The sequence below is a fragment of the Epinephelus moara genome, chromosome 1 (assembly GCF_006386435.1).
Source record: "Epinephelus moara isolate mb chromosome 1, YSFRI_EMoa_1.0, whole genome shotgun sequence".
In the NCBI taxonomy this organism is placed as follows: domain Eukaryota; kingdom Metazoa; phylum Chordata; class Actinopteri; order Perciformes; family Serranidae; genus Epinephelus; species Epinephelus moara.
The window spans coordinates 49526884-49539418 of record NC_065506.1 but is presented as its reverse complement, the minus strand read 5'-3'; the positions used below and the strand labels follow the sequence as shown (position 1 = coordinate 49539418).

At 42.3% G+C, this 12535-nt stretch overlaps 1 protein-coding gene across 1 annotated transcript in view; it reads right to left on the bottom strand.

Moving 5' to 3' along the window:
• Positions 1 to 1549: 1549 nt before the first annotated feature.
• kifc3 (kinesin family member C3) overlaps positions 1550 to 12535 on the bottom strand; it is a 48014-nt gene continuing 37028 nt past the window's right edge. Inside the window, exons 12-21 of the mRNA XM_050042766.1 lie at positions 12204 to 12257; positions 11951 to 12173; positions 11750 to 11854; positions 11508 to 11638; positions 10434 to 10557; positions 9778 to 9907; positions 8325 to 8554; positions 6291 to 6443; positions 5719 to 5848; positions 1550 to 2790 (exon numbers count right to left, since the gene is read on the bottom strand). Coding sequence (XP_049898723.1) covers positions 2768 to 2790; positions 5719 to 5848; positions 6291 to 6443; positions 8325 to 8554; positions 9778 to 9907; positions 10434 to 10557; positions 11508 to 11638; positions 11750 to 11854; positions 11951 to 12173; positions 12204 to 12257 — 1303 coding nt within the window. The 3' untranslated portion in view covers positions 1550 to 2767. The remainder of the gene's footprint in view (positions 2791 to 5718; positions 5849 to 6290; positions 6444 to 8324; positions 8555 to 9777; positions 9908 to 10433; positions 10558 to 11507; positions 11639 to 11749; positions 11855 to 11950; positions 12174 to 12203; positions 12258 to 12535) is intronic.

Below are 12535 nucleotides of genomic sequence, written 5' to 3'. Positions count from 1 at the left end.
ATAGTATTGCATGTCGTCAAAAATCATGAAAAAATGTCGTAGTCGTACTATGACTTTTTTTTATGATTTTTGACGACATGCTATACTATGACGTCTTTTAATGATTTTGGATGACATGCTATACTATGACGATTTTTCAACATTTTTGACGACATGCTATACTATGATGTTTTTTCATGATTTTTGACGACATGCTATACTATGACGTCTTTTAATGATTTTGGACGACATGCTATACTATGACGATTTTTCATCGTTTTTGACGACATGCTATACCATGACGATTTTTCATGATTTTTGACGACATGCTATACTATGACGATTTTTCATGATTTTTGACGACATACTATACTATGACGTTTTTAATTATTTTGGACGACGTACTCTACTATGATGTTTTTTCATGATGTTTGATGACATGCTATACTATGACGTTTTTAATTATTTCGGACGACATGCTATACTATGACTTTTTTTCATGATTTTTGATGACATACTATACTACGAAATTTTTTCATGATTTTTGACGACATGCTATACTATGACTTTTTTTTCATGAGTTTTGGACAACATACTATACTATGACTTTTTTTTAATGTTTTTGGACGAAATAATTTTGAGTTTTTTTCCACGATTTTTTTCAACATAATCTACTATGACATTTTTCTATGCTACACCATGTTTCATTACATTCTTTTAGCCTACCATGCTATGACTTTTTGACTTACTAAATTATGTTTCATCACCTTTTTCGACATGGTCTACTATGACATTTCTCATTGCATGTTTTGGTTAACTAAACTATACCATTTTTCGACATATATCAGACATTTCTGACTTACTATGCTGACATTTGTCATGACGTCTTTTTGACACACTATAGTTTGACATTTTTCATAACTGTAACTTTTACTTTTGTATTTTATGCCTCAAACTATTTATTTTCTAGACTCTAGTTCTTTAATGAATTTTATTTTAAATGTCCTTTTATATTGTTTCTTTTGCACTCCTGATGCCTTTAATGTGTTTAATGTGCTGTTTGATTGACAGCTCTGGGATGTTGCCACCTGTTCAGGTGAGAAAAGGGTTCTTTTAACAACCTGGAGTTCGATGACCTCATAAACTTTCACCTGAGCAGAGTTGGAGAGGGACAGGATGCTTTATTTGTTTGTTTTTGTTGTTGTTGTTTTTCCCAGGTTCACATTACCTTTTTTGTGCGCGTCCATATTTCCTGCATGAAGCTGATCGTCTTCTGAAACCACAGACTTGCTGTTGATGCAAGAAAAATCAGAAAGATGCAGAATCCAGATTTGAAGGAACAATTCAGATGGAGATCAGTGTCACGTCTGTGTTTCAGAGTCAGAACACGGTCGGCTCAGCATTTAGAAAGTTCACTAACGTTTCTTAAGTTATAAACTCTCATCTAATTTGGTTGAGTTGTTGGTGCAAACCCTGCCTCCAGCTCTGTACTAAACACACAGATATGAGAAATGGTTCCTTCAGACATCTCACAGAGGATCAAACATGGATGCCAGGGTTACAGCTTTGTTTAAATGTTTGTTTATTAAAAAGGAAATACAAAAAAAACAACCTGTAGAAACCTACAGCTGAGACAAAGCAAGCAGACATGTTGATCATCGGGTCAACGACACACAGCAGCTCATCGCGTTTCTAAGCATTCCTGTTACTACAACTACGACTAACTATTTGCTCCACCTGCGTCACGCCGAGCTTGGCGCCGGTTCGACAGCTACAAGTCTGTCCTGTCTGAGGTCAAAGGTCACCTGTGGCTCCCTAGGATTGTATTCGTACACAGGCATTAAGACGACAGCAGGAGCACGACAAGGAGAAACAGTCGAAGGAAAGTGAAGAAGATCTGAGCATCATTTTGTTCAGCGAGTCGAAGGAAGACAAAACTTCATCAGTGTGAAAATAAAAAACATCCAAAGGAAAAGAAGATCGAGAAACAACAATCGTGTACACAGGAGAAGATTTCCTCGTATTGCTCACGTCTTACTGGACAGCTCGGTATCAGTGGAGTACCCTGATTGGATAAAAGAGGACCACGAGGACACGAAAACATCCTGTTAGAAAACCACAGAGGATTCAAGACGTGATGAAACGAGATTAATCTCCATTTTCTGAGAAAACAATCCAAGATTTCAATCAGAACATTTTTATCTCATAATTTTAAGATTAGTCTCGTTTTCATGTGTCCGCGTCCTCCAAAAAAAATATTAAAATAAACCAAAATAGTGAGATTAAAGCATGTCAAACATAAATACAGAACCATATTATGCATATATTATAAATCAGCCACATCTGGAACTGTGGGTTAGAAAATAATCTCAAAGTTTAAAGTGCAACGTTACAAAGAAACAATAAAAGAAATACTGTGATTGGAGAGCGTATACTGTTTGTCGGGTCAGACATAAACGTTATGGAGGATTAGTTCAGTTCAGTTCAGTTCAGTTCAGTTCAGTTCAGACGGGCAGATCTCCAGAACGTTTCTCATCAGAGTCACTTTATGTCTTTAAATGTTCATCGTCACAGCAACAAGAAATGTTTGGCCGCGATCTCCGCTGACAAGAGTCTTTGATTTCAGATTCATCTGTTAAATTCCCATCAGTCTTTGCTCCTTCATCGGGGGTTAAATAATCTGGCGAGGACAGGAAAGACGACGTGTCCAGCAGGGAGACGTCTCAGAGTGTTGGCAGACACCCTGCAGTCAGAGACGGACGTCCCCGCAGCGTCGCCTCCACGTCTCTCAGGCCGTCAGCTTCAATCGTCCTGCAGAGAAAAGCAGACCGTCAGTCAGAAGTCATGTGACCTGTAGTCATGTGACCTGTCAGATCATGTCCACACTGCCGCAAATAAATGTGAAAACTCTTTTTATTAAACACCAGCAGATGAATATCCATCGATCCCCCGTTTTGATTCAGATAGAAATATCAACAACCATCAGATGGATCGGCGAGAGAGAGTTTGTGTCGACGTTCCTCACAGGACGAATCCTGCCGACCTCAGTGATCCTCTGATGTTTCCTCCTCCAGCGTCATGAGGTCAAATATTTAATTTGTCCAATAAAAACTAACAAGCAACCAACAAACATCCAGCCTCATCTGTACTTTGTGCTGAGTGCTAAACGTTAGCTAAAATACAAAACTTAAAAATCAAAATTAATTATAAATAATTCAGGTAAAAAATCTGTTAGAACTCAAGTATGGAAGCAAATAACAACCATAAGGATTTAAATCTTGAGTCAGATTTCAAGTGAAATATTTTAATAGTATTTTAATTTCAACATCGAGTCTTTAGCAGAGATTAAATGTAACAGTTAGGTATTCAGTTACTTTAATTCAAATCCCTGAGGTCGTAACCTGCTTCCAGCTGGACACACACGATGATTCATTTACAAACTATCTGGACAGTTATTACACTTTCTGAAGCATCAGTGCTGTTGCTATGGTAACCTGCAGTTTAACTGTTGTCGGAGTACTGTTTCAACATGTAAAGATCTAAGAAGAGTGTTTTCAGATTTATCAGTGTGGACATGGAGCTACAAATCCCACAATCCTCGGCTCAGCAGCGGGACGCCCGGCGAGGCCACAGAGCAGCAGCGACGAGGGAGGAAGAGGAGGAAGAGGAGGAGGAGGGGAGGCACATGACTCATTCAGACACCAACTAACTCTCAGCACCCTCACACTCTGAAGTCACAAGGAAAAGATTCAGGATTTAAATCAGTGGTTCTCAAACTGTTTTCATTAACGTCCCCAATCTCCCTCCTGAACAGCGACCTGCAGTCTGGCTGGAATAAAAAAAGTCTACAGATCATTTCAAGGCCTCCTGCAGTTGCTAGGAAACAACATTGTTGTTCCACTAAGGCCTCGTGTTCACCAAAGCGTTTCGTTTCCGAGCTGAAGACCCCAGGCGCTCCTCAGGAAACGTCCAGCTGGGAGAGTCTGAGAGCGCTTTGGAGGCGTGGCCAAGAGGCAAATCCAGTCGCAGCAGTCCCGCACAGGTCGGGTGTACGCTGGAGCAGTTCTAGGATTTGACAATATCAGGGGCTCAGCTGGGTGTGTGTCTGGAAGCTGCAGACCCTCCCTGACACTTTTTACAAAGATAATCGAGCTCTATTCTTGTGTTCTCTGACGCCTTCTTTACAAACAAAGTACAACTAGGATCCCCGCCCCACTGATGTATGAGTCACCAAATGTCTCCCCTTCTGTTCCTGAGATAATTACTGCATGAATTCTTTGACCTTTGACCACCAAATTCTAATCAGTTTATTCTTCAGTCCAGGTGGACGTTTGTGTTCTTGAGATAGTGTTGCGATGTCAAACTGACCTTTGACCACTGAAATCTAATAGAAATCCATAAGTTAAGTATCACTGCCTCAGAATGAGCTGTTTATATCTACACAGGGAGCAGGTCCTCGTCTACAGAGATCACCATGTTGCACCGCCATGTTTCTACAGTAGCCCAGAACAGACAAACTGACTGACAAATACTGACTCTAGATGGAGACATCCATGTTTTTCATGTCGGCCACAGTACGTAGTTAGCAGCCTCTCAGTAACGAGCAGTGATGGAAAAATACAGATGGTTTTTTTGTAACGTGAGGCGTCTTTGTTCAGAGTGTTTCCTGTTGTCAATCAGCTGGTGTGTGTGTTTCTGAGGGGAAGAGACCTCTGAGGATAATTCAGCTCCTCAACAATCAACACTGCAGGAATTCTAACCAGGAGAAGCTGGTTGTAATCTGTAATCTGTAATCCTCACTGAGAGACGCCACGTACCCCCTGCAGTAATACGAAGTACCATAACCTCACCTGAAAAACCCTGATTTAAATCCTTCAAAGGTCTGATACAGGTTTAGCCTAGCTTAGCACAAAGACTGGAGGAAGTAACAGTTCCCCTGCTTCCTGTCTTTGTGCTAAGCTAGGCTAACTGATCCTGGATGTTGGTCTGTAGCGACACACAGACATTAAACTGAAACAAGTGTGCGTGTGAGTAAACGTGTCATTTCCTTGTGACTTGAACACATCGTTTCACTCAGCATCAAACAGGCGACACAAACAGCGCAGTCCGCTGAGTTCTGTGGGCCCTGCTCACGGCCCTGCAGGCGCACAGACAGAAGCTCTCTGTGGTTACAGGTGGGGAGTGTTAGATGGGTGGAGGGGGAGGGGGGAGGGCACCATGCCATGCTGAGCGCTTCCATGCCAAGCTGTCCACCAATCAGCATACAGCCCCACCTACCTGCCCACCGTCCCCCACCAATGGGCTGGCTCTGTCTACCTGTCTGTCTGTAAACCAACCAATCAGACCACAGAGTGAGGACACAGAAGAAGACGGAGGACAGACTGACGGCAGGTCACGGTGGTTTCCTACATTTCCCACAATGCCTTTTGTCAGCCTCCAGAAAAGTGTGAAGGAAGACCAGAGGTCTGTTACATCAGAGGTCATTTGAGACTTTTGTTTTAGAAACTGTGATCAGTTAATCAATCAATGAGCTCGATAGATAATCAATCAGTGACAGTTTGAATGATCGACTGTATCACAAGTGTTCTCCAATAAAAACTGGTATTTAAATAAACAAATAAACGGCAACAGTTGAGCTAATGCTACAACCGTTACTTAACAATTCACCTGTGGAGAGTTGTGTGTATTTATACTGTGTGTGTAAATGTACCTGTGCACCTGTCTCTATTTGTACTGTACCTGTGGAGAGCTGGGACTGGGACCTCCTGCGGGAGCTGCTGGGAGTTCTGGAGGCGGAGGAGAGGGTGGAGCCGGCGCTGCTGGCACGAGAGATGGGGAGAGGGACGGGGGTGACCGGGGGTGAGTCCAGCTGAGGAGAGGTCAAAGGTCACGACAGGTTATACATCATTAATACATTGTGTTGTAGGGTTCTTATTCGGTCTTACAATTTTATTACTAATTTTATTTTTTGTTCTTAATTAAAGTAAATATTTTTTTATTACTTTATTTTAGTATTTTATTTACAGGTCATATCATAATTATATTGTTCTTAATATTCATTCTCTAAAAGAATAAATCACCACTGTATATTTTTATTTACAGAACAAAATTATTCCATTATATTTCATATGAGCTTGAACTGAAAGCTATAATATTGATGCCAATATAAATTTAAGTAAAAACATTCTGTCCTCTGTTTTATTGTGTAGAAAATATCATATAATGACTTTCCAAATGTAACAAGACTGAATCTTTTAAAGGAAAGCTGATACAAAACAGGAAACTTAATGAACCCCGTCAGCGTCCGTTACCTCGACGCTGTCGTGGGTGGGCGAGGACGAGGTGGACGAGTTCTCATGTCTCCTGGAGGACGAGGACGAGGAGCTCAGCTCCACGCTGCGAACACGCTGAGCGAACTTCAGCGAGCAGACCGACTCGCTCATGTTAGCAGCTAGTGGAGACACCTGAACACAGCACAGACAGCAAGAGTCACATTCGTTCATTCGTTCATTCGTTCGTTCATCTGCTCCTGAAGGAATAACCTGTTGACAGTCTGACACTTCAGTCTGCGTTTAAGTTCACATCCTGTAAACTTCCCACTCCTGTTAATCACCCTTCAGGTTTCAGTTCATGTGTCATAACACAGAGTTTTAATCGGTCAAGTTTATAAAGAGACATTTTACTGCTTGTCATCATTTCATGTCGTCACTGGCAGCTGTAGAGACGAACATAAGTCACCTTCACATTTACAAACTGTTGGATATCAGAACAAAGTAGTGTAAGAGATAACGGACACTTTGTTTTTGTTCCACTGTGGGAATTTTGAGCTTGTTAAACGTTCTGTTTACTTGTATTCTTATTGCCTGTGGTCGAACACGTTGTAAAATAACTTAAAAACTGAGACTTTCACCGTCTGTGGACTGACTTCAACTTAAAGGACTCAGAACAAACTTTTCTAGGATTATCTGCAGGATGTGACATTTTTTGCCTCTCAGAGTGTCCTGTATCTCTTCTACGCCACTACAGCGCTAACAGTGTGCAGCAGTAGCTAACATTAGCTATGACATGGAGTCTGCTAATGTCAACAAACAACTGGCACCCACCACAACACAGAGTCCACACATGCTAAGTTCTGTTACATCATGTGTATTTTTGAGCGGTGGCCCGGCAGAGTCAGGCCTTCACTTAACGCACTGTAGCAACTTGAATTCAGCCGGAGCAACACTGAGCCCCGAGGCTCTGATCCCGGACCGCCCTCTTTACCACCCCGAGTTTTCCGCTGAACAAAAATTTTTTATGTTGCTGCCATTACACGTGACCCTGCGCTGATGCTGCCCACCAGCCTGCTGTGAACCCAGGACTGGGGTTTGATCTGATGAACAGTAAACGCATCAAATTCAGTGCTGAGAAGAAATCCCACCATTAGAGGAAACAATGACATGAAATATATTGTGATGATATGGTTTTAGCCAGTTAATGTTAGCTGCCGTGAGCTTGCTAGCTAATGCAGATAAATTGCTAGCTAGCTAGCGTAGCAAAATACTGTACTGAGTGATTAATGTCATTTAATTGATCCAGACTCTGGGGCTGTTCTGGCAGGTAAATTAGTTAGCTCGCAAAGTTTGCAAATTAATTTCATCAGCTTAAGTTATGAAGCAACCAACACCACAGCTTATTTAGCAGCTAGCTGGCTAACCTTAGCTTGCTTGTGAACAGTAAAAAAATACAATCTGAGAGGATATGTCAGTTAGCTACGTTGCTAAATTACGTCTCCAGCTAACGTGACCAAAAATGCTCATTATGTATTGTGACAAACGCTGTTGATTTAGCCAACAATAAATGATGTAATGGTACAAAGAGCTTTCTATTAGCCAAGACTGATGCTGGGGCAGCCAACAAGCTAATCATAACCTGAGCTAATGTAAGCCAGCTAATTGTTAGCTACTCTACATGGATCTGCTGTCAGTTGCTTTATAACATCAGCTGATGTAGTAATTATCAAATAGCTGGTTAGTTTCATGGAGCCAATGGTCTAAATGTTTGACACTGTTTTGGCCGATGCTCAGATGCTCACTTGCGATGTTAAGACGTCGCCTTTGGCTTTTGAAATTTTTATTTTATAAACCCAACTATTAATTGCTTAACAGAGTAATTTAGTCCCTTCAATCTAAAACCAAATCATTGTTTAGTTCTACCTGTTAAATACACTCAATCATGTGTTTGAGCTGAAACCAGGAGCGACCTGAGGGTTAGAAAATCAAACAGTATTAAACATGAACAGCCTTTGTAGATTTGAAACCTTTAGAAACAGCGGACTGCTCCTTTAAACCTCATCTTGGTCTTACCTGCACCATCATGAGCGTCTTGCTGTCTCCGTTCAGAGAGTCCTGCAGCAGGTATGTGAGGCGGGAGTTCCTGAACGGGACGTGGGAGTGTTTGCTCCGCAGCGCGTTGATGACATCGCCAAGCGCTGACAGAGATTTGTTGATGCACTGAGCTTCTCTGAGGCGACTGCCCTCCGCCCCCGACTTACCGATCCTTTCCGAGCCCGCCAGGTCCACCAGGTTCAGCTTACCTGTAAACAAAACACACAGAAACACACGTACACAAGGTCAGATTATCAAAGCCGTGTTCAACACACTTGTTTGTTGACCATTCCACACTGGTGACGGCTGCATTTCACCAAACAAGTGACACCATGTTTGTTTGATGATCGTGCATTAAATTGGTTATTAAAGGCAGGTTGTTATGAGACCAACGAGGTACCACAAGGTTTTGTACTGGGCTCCTTACTGCTCACACACTACGTATAAATTAGAATCACACCAGCACAGACTTACGCTGAGCTCACACTACACAACATTTTTGTCCTTTCCGACAGTCACTACGTCAGATTAGGTGATTATGGATTCATAAAATCTTGCTGTAACTTCACCGACACACATGACAGACTACACGATGGTCTGAAACTTATCATCCTCGGTCTTCTTTCATGACATGCGTGATGTCATCAGGTTATTCTTGTCCTTTGTTTTATCATTATTATCATTTCAGTCACCGTGTCGGTTCATGTCCCAGCCGAAATGTTGTTGTAGTATCGTAAAAAGTGTCACCACATGGGCGGAGCTACATTTAAAGTACGGCATGAAAACTATGACAGTCAGGAAGTTCCTGCAAATGTTTCACAATAAAAGCCTTTTTAGAAAATGAAGAGATTCTCTCTGAAATGATAAGGGGCTTTTAATTTGAAACAGAAACAGGAAGTGTTGAGTTTGATTAAACTAAAACCACAATGATAAATGTGGTGTGTTTGAGATGCAGCTGGTAGCCTCTGCAGCTGTGCTGAGTAAAGGCCCAGACACTATCTGTGAGTTTGATTCCTTTATATCCTCCATTATGAAGAAAGAACATTGTTTGCTAGCTTGATGCTAATGGCAGTACTCAGCGGGTTGATAAAGTTTACTCTGTGTGCTAACGTCCCTACAGGAAATATCTAAAAGGCTGGGCTGTTGTTGTCCTACAGTTTCCGCGGCAGCAGATCGCTCTGTGTTCCTATTGGTCAAAGTGACGGCTGTGACGGGAGAAGTCTTGGACGACAAGAAGAAAATCAAACATGCTAGACTTTCTGTTGGGACGTTGTGAGGCGTCCAAGACGTGGCGTAGTAACAAAAAGGGAATTATATTCTATCATCTTTATTTCTAAAGATCTCCTGCCTCAGTTCATTTATTTCTTTTTCATTTAAAAGTTCGATGTGTATGTGTGTGTGTGTGTGTGTGTGTGTGTGTGTGTGTGTGTACCTTGTGTGCGGTTTCCAGTGGCCGTGTTGAATCCAGACACAGTGATGATGAGCAGAGCGTGGGAGCGAGAGCTGTGTTCATTCAGGTTGGTGCAGGCTGTCGCTCTGTTCATGTGACCCAACTCAAACACCTGACGACAGGTATGTTCACAAACACAATTTGTCATAACCAGTTCATCTGCAATATTGCTTCTGATTAATTGTTCAATCAAGTGTCAGAAAACAGTGAAAAGAGTCCAAATTAAAATATTAAATATCTTTCGTTTGTCTGATAAAGAGTCAAAAACTCAAAGAGATTAAAGTCATTTCATATTAAATGAGGAAAACCAGAAAATATTCAAACCTAAAAAGCTGGAACCTGAAATATTTAGTTTTTTTTTTTTTTTTTTTAACTGAAACAACGTATAATAGTTAATAGATGGTTTCAGCTCTGATGATGTTTTCATTTGCTCATTTAGTCCACTATTAAGTTCTTTCCTGAATTTTCAAAGATCCAGAAAAGTAAGTGGACCTTGAATAAAAGATTTTCCTCAGACGACTGTTTTCAGGATCTTTACAGTTACGTTATGAGGTCACAGTGGCAGATAAAGATCAGAGAGCAGCAGCTGGCTTGAGGTGTTTTATACTGAAAAGACAAGCACGGCAGGAAGTCCTCACCCTGTTGATGTCCTCGGGGCTCTGGACGGTGATCTCGGTTAGTCCGGGGACGTAGAGCTGTCCGCTGCCGTCAGGGTTCATCTTGATGTCCAGCTTGTCGGTGGGATTCTCCCCCAGCAGGTTCCTGATGGACAACACAGACATTTACAACCTGCAGACTCGACTCAGGGCAACACATCACACCTGTCAGGGGGCGGGGCTTCAGGAAGGATCAGTGAGGCAGATTCACTCAGTGAGTTTGTTTTGAAAAATCTCCCCTGAACTCACTGCTGCTGTTTGAAGCTCAGAGTTGATCTCTGTGCGTCTTCACAGTGAGTGAAACCATCGTCCACAGACGAGGTCGTGATAAACTGACGTGTCCTGAGCCAACTGATAATCTGAGACTTTAATCCGACTCAAGTGTTCTGGACCTTTCAGCCAAAAACTGTCGACCCAGCGTCCAGATGTCGAGGCTTTTACACAGATGTTCAGTTACACAACAGCTGGACGGATGAACTCAAACAGATGATAATTAATATGATCCTGATTTTACATAACTGCTCTCAAACTGCACTGAACCTGACCTCCATGTTGTTTTATCTTCATCACAAACCAGACAACACAGACAACTTTCATCGTCGTAAACAGCAGCTAACAGTGATGTTTGTCCTGCTGGTGGCGCCACAGAGAGGCTCATGTTGTGTGGTGGGTCGTGGTGTGTTGTGCTGATAGTAACTCATGTATCCTGGAGCCGACAGCAGAGACGAGCAGCCGCCTACAGGAGCCCCTTTTCCACTGGACGATAAATCCACTAACATCTAGATTTAGTGTTCAGTGTGAAAGGTCACAGTCAGCACTCACTAAACAGAAGCAGATTCATCTTCTGATCACCGTCAGTGTCCGAACTAAATGTCCAGTCCAGTAATGTACTGAATCGTAATCCGTCTGATGGCTGCTGAGAGATTTCAGTATGTGTCTGACTGACTCAGGATCAGCTCAGTGTGTCTGACTGACTCAGGATCAGCTCAGTGTGTCAGGATCAGCTCAGTGTGTCTGACTGACTCAGGATCAGCTCAGTGTGTTGGCGTCTCTCACCGCAGCGTCTCGTTGTAGATCTCCACCATGCTGACAGAGATCTTGTAGTCCCAGTCAGGAGCTTTCTCCGTCACCTCAGAGAACAGCAGGCGGAGAGCTCGCTGGTTGATGCCGGGGTTGTCCACCTCGCCCTGAACACACACACACACACACACACACACACACAGATATGTACTATTATTAAATCAAAGACATCTGTTGGACCGGACCTCATGGTGACAACATTAAAACACTGATCGTACCTCCATGGTGTAAGTTTTCCCCGAGCCCGTCTGTCCGTAGGCGAAGATGCAGACATTAAAGCCGTCGATACAGGAAGTGACCAGAGACTGAACCTCCAGAAACACCTGATGGAACAAGTATAAATTTGAGGTTCTTAACTTGAGTATCTCTGAGTCCTGAAACTCGACACTTAAGTGATGTAAAGACTTCCTGTCCCCCACCTCTTCCTGCGTGGCCTGAGGAGGGAAGACTTTGTCCAGCTCAAAGGTCATCATTTTGCCCTTGTTGGAGAGGTAGAGGATGGCGTCATCATCCGAGTCAAAGCTCAGCATGGTTTTGGCGTCGGCGGAGTCCTGCTCCTCCTGACTGACTGGCCGGACGCGGCAGAAAACACGGATGTTACCTGGGAGACAGAGGACACAGTGAACATATCCAAGTGTCGCACTAAACATTCAGACACTGACGACAGTTTACAGAACTTGTTTCTTCTTTTTCAATAGCTGAAACATTTCTGAGTCTGATTCTAGTCTCTAGTTGAGTTTCTGATCGTATGAAGGAGCCTTTGAGGCAGCGTGTGGCCCGCCATGTTGGACAAGAACAAACAAACCACAACACTTTATTTTATGGGTCTGTGATTTATGTGGAAGTTTCCAGGGAAGAACGAATTTACAAAGTGAATGAACTGTAATGGAAACAGAGATGTATGTATATATATATATATGTGTGTGTGTATATATATATATATATATATATATATATATATATATATATATATATATATATATATATATATATATATATGTGTG